The 8,085-nt window shown below is 43.6% G+C and overlaps 1 protein-coding gene across 3 annotated transcripts; it reads left to right on the top strand.

The window, feature by feature from the left end:
• The first annotated feature begins 545 nt into the window (after positions 1-545).
• On the top strand, positions 546-5,741 carry LOC133893464 (transcription factor bHLH123-like). 3 transcript variants are annotated; one of them, XM_062334490.1, is made up of 7 exons: positions 546-1,082; positions 2,150-2,939; positions 3,041-3,181; positions 3,996-4,061; positions 4,157-4,222; positions 5,043-5,081; positions 5,299-5,741. In XM_062334490.1, the coding sequence occupies exons 1-7, from the start codon at positions 706-708 to the stop codon at positions 5,467-5,469; spliced, it is 1,650 nt and encodes a 549-aa protein (XP_062190474.1). In that variant the 5' UTR covers positions 546-705; the 3' UTR covers positions 5,470-5,741. The 3 variants fall into 3 exon arrangements, with proteins under 3 accessions (XP_062190474.1, XP_062190473.1, XP_062190472.1); XM_062334489.1 differs by having other exon boundaries at positions 3,990-4,061; XM_062334488.1 differs by having other exon boundaries at positions 548-1,082; positions 3,981-4,061.
• The last annotated feature ends 2,344 nt before the right edge of the window (positions 5,742-8,085 follow it).

The raw sequence follows: 8,085 nt of genomic DNA, 5'->3' as shown, positions 1-8,085 counted from the left end.
ACCTTATCCATCATGCCTCCACCACCTCCCTATTGTCACATTGCTTTCTTTTCCATCTCTAATAAATCGTCACCATCGTCTCCGTAAACCTAAGTAGCTTCTCGACTAGTTCATCACCATGCGATCTGTCATCGCCGGCTCTACTTCCACCGCTCCGCTCTGCCCTCTTTATAGCTTGGATCTACTAAAATCCGAACCCTACCTCCGGCCACGGAGCTGGACATTCATGCCTCCAGCCCTAGAGAGATGCGGAGCTGATGAAGCACAAGTCATGAGGTAAGATCGAATGGTGACAAAAATGACTAAATTACGGAGGAGGAATTTTCAGGGCAACTAAAGAATACTAACAACTAGTTAATACCACTTAGTGACAAAGCAGAACAGTGACACATGCTTACTGCTGAGCCAAATTAAAGCCCCTGGTCGAAAAGGATAGAGATGTCCAAAGACACATCGACAGAGACCCGTCCACAGTAGCTCCTCAGGTCAGGTGACATCACTACAGCTTCCATCCCTCCTTTAAAAAGCTCTAGTCTCAGCCCACAAGCTCTGCTCCTCCTATCGATCACCTCCACACAAAGCCAAATTCATTCTCCCCCGGCCCTCTCCTCTCCTCCCCCCACCCCACCACCAACTACACCACCCACGCACAAGAGAGAAGCTCAGCTCAGCTTGCACCAGCCGCTGCCTGCCGCGTGCGCGTGCATGCAGTGGATGGCGCAGGAGGGCTCCGAGGCCTCCGTCGCCAGCTCGCCGCCGCCGCCTCCCCCGCCGTCGGCCTCCGCGTCCACATCCTCCGCGGCGGTGTCCTCCTGGTGGAGAGACATGCACCCGGCCTCCTACGCCTCCTGGCCGCCCCCGCCGGCCGTGGCAACACGGTGGCCCTCGCTGGCAGCCACGCAGCACCAGCACCACGGCCGGACGACGTCCTCCGGCGCCGACGACGACCTCTCGGCCTCCAACGCCACCATGACGTCCTTCACCAACACCTCCACCAACCACTCCGGCCTCAGCATGGACTCCTCCGTCCCCGAAGCGGCCGCCGTCGCCGCCGAGAGCCACCTCTGGAACCAAGTCCTCATGTGAGTCACACACTGACACGCACACATCAGAAACGTAGTATGTCCGTACATACATACATATATGATATATATGCATCAACAAATGTCAAGATCAATAATACTACAAAGATTTGCATATACGAAGGGGTGACGAAAAGATGGCATGCGTCCACTACCTTTTAATTGTCCGAATACCTCCAAAGCGGCGTCGCTTTGCCTAGCTATTAGATTCTAATTTAACGAATATCTTTGTGCATGTCTATCAAGCTAGTGACATCGAATTCTGATTAAGCCTGCTTAATTCTGAGGTAGCTGCTACACTGCATGATTTTTTCTTCTTAGAAAAAGAATAAGAATATGTGCTGCTAAAATAGTATATGTATCTATGCGGTAGCTTCTAGGTAGTGGCAGGCCGGGGAAAAGAAAGCACAAGGATCAGGAACCAAAGCAAAAGATGAAAGGAGCTTTCCGATTTCGAAACAGTATGATATAGAGGGGAAAGGGGTTACATGTGTATATAGGCATCTTCATAAATATTTGGATTCTTTGCCTACAAGGTTCTTTGCCTTGCATCTAGCTAGGTTCTTGCAAAGTGTTAAATAACAAGACTTGCATATATGAAAGTCCACTGGAATTGGAATTAGTGAGCGTGTGTGTGTGTGTGTGTATAAAATTGAGATTGCTTGGAATATAATTTAATTCTTCTTTGGAAGATTATATATATAAAGTTCTTAGTAAGCTAGGGTTGGGTGAACCTAGCTAGATAACAATGCCAAACTAGCTAGCCACTGATTATTTTTGTGAAGAAGCAACTAAGATCTCTTTGGTACGGATCACCAAAAAAAGTGGAGCCATATCAAGCATCCATGTCCCCTTCTTAGTACTTTAATCCAATTCCCAAAGATGATCTCTCTCTTCTATTACATTCTCCCGGCACATGTACTTCATTTAGTAGACTTTTTGCTCTTTAATCGATTGCCTAACGATAGATCAATACAAACTTAGTACTAATAAGCAAGGGCTCGTAAACAATTCTATCAAGCGTTTCGGTGCAATCAATTGGTGTGTTCGTCCTTTGCTCTCCTCAGGGGCGCCGGCGGCGAGGTCGGGAGGAGCATGCAGGCCGTGCACGACGCCCATGACGACAGTGAGAACTTCCTCGAGCTGCTCAACTCGAGGACGCTCGCGCCGGAGCTCTTCGCTGAGCCACCGGCCTGCGACTACCTCAAGAAGATGGAGTACGGCAGCAGCCACGCCGGCGGCGGCGGTTGGCCGGACCACCACTTCACGGAGGCCGCGCTGGAGAAGCACCTGAGATCGGGGTACGGCGGCGCGCTCGCGCACCAGCACCAGCACCACCACCACCACCACGCGGCATCGGCCGCAACACCAGAGCGGCTCACGGCGAACCTGTCGGACCTGGTGAGCAACTGGTCCATCGCACCGCCCAACCCGTGCCTCGCCGACGCCCAACACCTTGCCGGCGCCGGCGCGCCATGCGATAACGCCGCGGTTGCCGCCATGGGCCACGGCGCCAAGGCCGGCTTATTCCTGGACTCCGGCGGCGTCTGCAAGCACGAGATGGGCGGCCACGGAGCGATGCTGCAGGAAGCAGGCGGGGGCAGCAGCACCGGCGGCCAAGAATTTCTCCGGCCTAATTGTCTAGGGTACAACTCCATGCTCGGGCTAAGCAGCAACAGGATGTACGGCGCCGGCGCCGGCGCCATGGACATGGCGTGGGGGAACAATGCCAGCGCGGGGAGGAGCCTGTCCGACCTGGTATCGTTCGGCGGGGCGCTGGGAAAGCCGGAGCCGGCTACCGGGCCGACGAAGACGCCAGCGGAGTACAAGAAGCAAGGGCAGGAGATCTCGTCTCCGGTAAGATCGAAGAGTGCACCATGCCTTCAACAATCATGCATGTGAAGAGGCCCAATGGACGCGCTGATCTGAGTGTCCCATGGTAATTGATCGGTGTGCAGGCTACGAATAGTGGCGGCGGCAGCAAGGGGAGCTCGGCGGCGAGTGAGGGGAAGAAGAAGAGATCGGAGGAGCGGCAGGGGTCGGAGGGGAACGCCAAAAAGTCCAAGAACGAGGCCTCCTCGCCCACGTCGTCGCTCAAGGTATGAATGACCGTCATCTACTACACACATGCATGCATGCATGCATATGCTTCCATGCATGCATATGCTTCCATGCAAGTCTTTTTGTTCGTTGATGTATGTACACGTTTGCATGCATGAATGATGTGCGATGAGCATCTTCTCAAATCATTTGGAGCTTGGATCACTGATCTGATAAAAAGACGTGTAATTTTTAAGACCATAAAGGATATATAATGTGGATGCATATAGTAAATTATGCATTGAAATGGTACACCAGTTTTTGTGGCTCACTGCTACGGTTGAGTTTCTATCACATATTAGTGGTTACACTAATATTTGGTTTTTCCCCCCGGAATTTGACTCTGTGATTTTGCTGAAACTAAAGAACATAATTAATACCTCTGACAATAACTAATTAAATCTTTGGAAAGGGAATTATCATGTTTTGGTCAGGATCATCCTTTCAACAAATTCTCTAAATCCTTTGAAACTTGTGCATAATCCTTATAGCCATGTAATATATGACTCAATTATTCTTATATATTGTTCGTGTCATCTATCATGCGTACAGTTACCCTTTGAATTCAAGCACTAGAACCATACTGCCTAGGCTTCGTTTGGCACCATGATGACTTACAAAAAAACTTTTGTTTTGCTATTCTTTACTAAGTTAAATTTCATTAACTGATTCGGTTTTAATTATACTATAAACAAAATCATAGGCTAAAGTTTAGAATGCATGTGTATATATATTTATACGATATATAGTCACAATATATATGCTTGATCGAGATGTTGATTTTGCTTAGTTTAACAGTCATCGCAGTCGCAGATGCCAAAAGTGAAGTTAGGAGACAAGATCACTGCACTACAACAGATCGTTTCACCATTTGGAAAGGTGTATATTCATAATGCATATATGTTCGATTGTTAGTTGACTTTATGGCATCTTGTGCATTAATATTGCTCCTCTTAATTTTGCGTATGTCTTAGACCGATACGGCATCAGTTCTGTATGAGGCGATAAATTACATCAAGTGGTTGCATGAGCAAGTTCAGGTAAGTTGACTCTTCTAAATAATTATCCTGTTATTAATTTCTTCGTGTAGTCAAATATGATAGTCTGGTTTTCCAGTGTTTCAGTTACCATTGAACACTCTAGAAAATAAACTGTGAGCATTTATTTTTAGAAATTCTAGCTGCCAGTAACAATATTAACATTTTAGAAAGCGATTATGAAACCGGTGGGAGTATTTATCAGAGAAGTAACTTGATTGACCTTGTGTTGAACTAGTAGCTTCTACGCTTCCCTTTCTATATGCATATGCTGTTGAAGGACTTCAATCAGTGAGAAAAAAGAATGTGGAAGCTTTCTGTCAATGGCAGAGTACTGTGTTGGAGAACTTTTTACAACCTTTTTATGACTTATATAATAAAATCAGTGCAATTATTGATTTGTAAAAAAGTGTGTTTTGAAAAAGGCCCCAATATTTCAAGTTAAAAGCCACTCCTTAAGACCAGGGGGCCTGGAATGATATGATGCAACGCAACCAACCACTGGGAGACACGTGTCTTACCTTCAAAGCCTAGGTCGACTCATAGCCTTCGTAGAGGGGCCCAGCAGAGCTCCCCTTTGTTCGTATTTTGCACAGCATGGTTGCTCATAGTGCTGCTGCTTTTGTGTAATGGAATGCATGGTCATGGCCCCCTTAGACACCCCCTTTGGCAGTTTGGCTCTATCAGCTCAGCTCATGATATGAACCCTCGAAAAAAATGAAGTTCAGGATAGAAGATTTGGGAAACTCTCTCCAATGTATCTGCTTGTGCTTTGGGCAGTCTAGTTTTCACTAAGCTGACCCCTATTTCTTGTTTGTTGCAGTTGCTGAGTGATCCATACATGAAGACAAGCAGTAGCAAGGTAAAAACTAAATCTGCCTACCTCTTTTTCATTATGATTTTGAGATAATTTGCTGAGAATAAAAGCAGTTCGATTGGGAGAGGAATATATCGTCAAAGATTATAGAACACGTAGTTTAATTTCGCACCATTTTGGAACACAGATTTTTTTTTCGCCAAACATGGGATATTCCAGCATTGCAAGCCGATCTTAATCATGATCTAACATATTTTGTCAGGAGTACAATACGTGGGGAGGATTGGATAGGAAGGAGAAATCAGAGACAGAGATCGACCTGAGGAGTAGAGGCCTGTGCTTGGTACCGGTCTCGTGCACACCTCAAATGTACAGAGATAACAACGGCCTGGATTACTGGACGCCACCATATAGAAGCTGCTTATACCGATGAATTGATTAATTATTGCTGTTATTCGATTAGTTACCTTACCGAGTGGTAATAATTTGTGGTGAATATATATTGTTAAAGAAGACACAATCACAATTAGCTGCATAAGTTTAGGGTTTAATTTGTGAACCACAAGTTAATTTAAATTAAACCCCCGATGTATCTGGTTTGTTAACTAGATGGTGTGTTTATCTCAAAGATCAATTTGATCGGCACTGATAGTGCTGTGGTATTAATTCTTTTTAATTTGCTCCGTCTGAGAGATATCTGATCAATTTGATGACCATTGGCTATCTTCTATTTCTAAATTTGTTTCAGTGGGAAGTGAACTGTACACAATACAACACCAACAAACTGGCAAAGTTATCCTAAGCACTCAGATGTACGTGCGCCGGCCATTGGGAATGCGTTAGTTTGATCCCTGCTCGCTCCCTCTGTTACCTCTTTGTGTGCCTGCACTTCTGGGGACGGAATGGTGTCGAAACAATAATAGAATAGAAACCAATCACCTCTAATTGGTTTTTGTTCGAAGAGATATAGTTATCTGGACAGGGAATTATGTATAAGGTAAAACTTTTAAATCTTTTCAGCATGGCTGCATCCCCCTCGTTATAATTGGAAACCTTTACATTTATTCTTTTCTATCCCTCCCTCCCTCTTTTCTCTCCTCTGGGTAAGTGGTAGGTATTTGCTCTCTTAGTTTTCTCTAGTTTCCCTGTATAGTTTGTAACTCCTTTTTTAGGGAAAATTGTAAAAACCTATCTACAACTTTGGGAGTTTGTCAAAAAAAAATCCCTACATTTTTTTTCTCCGCTCTCCCACCCGCAACTATTCTTTGATGTCAAATACCCACATTTGACCCTTGACCGTTCGATATGGTGTCGCATGACTTTCTAGGGTTGAAAGGTGGCGTAGTGATAGCTAGTATCACTTCTAACATCTCGGGACCATTTAAACCGCCCTAACGTTTCATTACTGGGCTCCTAATTCACATACTTCTAAATATTCATCCTATTTAAACGTTCGAAATAGTAGTGGAAAATCCAATCTAATCGTTTAGGAGACTATGAAAATCATTCTACATAAGGCACCATGACATTTTGCAAGTCACACAAGCAGCATACCGTTTATAGTCAAACAATAATGTGCGGGTTTGTGCTATTTTCCCCTTTTATAATTGTAAATATATGCAGTGGTGAACTTCCCCACAGTTTGTGTGGAAACTTTTAAATCTTTTCATTCAAGAAAGACATGTATAAATAAAGACAGCAGGCATGACTATGGTTACTATAGGGAAGAAGTTACAATATCGCCCTACAACAGAAAAGGTCATAAGTGATGCGATATTGCCGACGGTTTCCAAAACACGTATGCAATATTGTTATTGCAGATGGCTCTGTGGGAGACTATCTGAAAACAACCCATCAAAAATTAGGCCAGACAGAATAACCATCTGCAATTATAATGGAGATGGATTTTCTGAAAAAAACCCATCTGCAATTTCACCACATATTGGAGGCGCATTTTCAGAAAAGCCATCTGGAATTACAAAAATTGTTTGCAATTTGATCTACATATTGCATATGCATTTTACAAAAACATATAGGATTGCAAAAACCGTCTGGGATTAAAGAAACCTATATAGTTTCTCTACATATTCCAGATGGATTTTTGGAAAACCCATATGGGATTACAATTATCGTAGACGGTTATTTAAAATTTGTTCGCAATTTAATTCACTAAGTATTTGTCTTTTTTGTATCTTTTTAATTAAGTTGAGTTTGCTAATGTAATTTGGTGGAGGGATATATCATGTCCATCCTTATCACAAGTAAAAAATTTCAAAATGTTCGAAAACTTCTAGGCTTTGTGAACGTGAAATTTGCACTATTTTAACATCATCACCAGTGAAATCACTAGTAATGATGCTAAAATGGTGCAAATCCTATTTTCACTAAGGCTTTAAAATTCTATAAATTTATTAGGGTTATGTGTGGATATGACTTATGTCTACACCAAATATTATTGCTAACTTCAATTTGTTTTGCTAGGTATAAAGAACAAATACTTAAAGAATTTCGGACAGTTTTCAAAACCCTTTGTGATTTTTTAATATCATGACGGGTTTCTAAAAAGACCGACTCTATTAAGTGTGGTCAGTTACTTCTCGGCCCAAATAAGCCAAGCTACTGAAATCCTAGTTTCTACCTGACAATGAATAATGGATAGTCACCATATCTGGGCACCCCAGGGTATCCCGTAATTCTCAGGGCATATCTTTATCTCCTAGAAGGAGATCTCTAGATAGAAGAAAACTACCTATAGGTACACAAGGCATCTTGTAACTGGGAAGGTTTATCTCTAAAAACAGGAATGAGGACTTCAGAGGACGTATGACACCCCATAAATATACGAAGCCAAGGGGCCATATGGAGGACAAATAATTAGAAGCCGATACAAGAGATATAAGTCAACAGAAGCCTAGCAAGGAAGTCACCGACTAGATTTAGATTCATCTAAGCTAGCCACATACCCTCTTGTAACAAGTTCAATCAATACAAGATAAATATGACATATGATTATTATCCTCTCGAAGGTTCGAACCTATATAAAAACCCC

This window comes from Phragmites australis, chromosome 15 (assembly GCF_958298935.1).
Source record: "Phragmites australis chromosome 15, lpPhrAust1.1, whole genome shotgun sequence".
Taxonomy (NCBI): Eukaryota; Viridiplantae; Streptophyta; class Magnoliopsida; order Poales; family Poaceae; genus Phragmites; species Phragmites australis.
Note: the sequence above shows the minus strand (reverse complement) of the source record. Positions and strands in the feature narration are given on the sequence as shown.

Bases quoted from the DNA above. Each gene is read 5' to 3' on its own strand.
- LOC133893464 (XM_062334488.1), top strand. From the start codon at position 706: ATGCAGTGGATGGCGCAGGAGGGCTCCGAGGCCTCCGTCGCCAGCTCG. The intron at 4,223-5,042 runs GTAAGTTGACTC...TGTTTGTTGCAG, and splicing joins GGTTGCATGAGCAAGTTCAG to TTGCTGAGTGATCCATACAT. The intron at 5,082-5,298 runs GTAAAAACTAAA...ATATTTTGTCAG, and splicing joins TGAAGACAAGCAGTAGCAAG to GAGTACAATACGTGGGGAGG.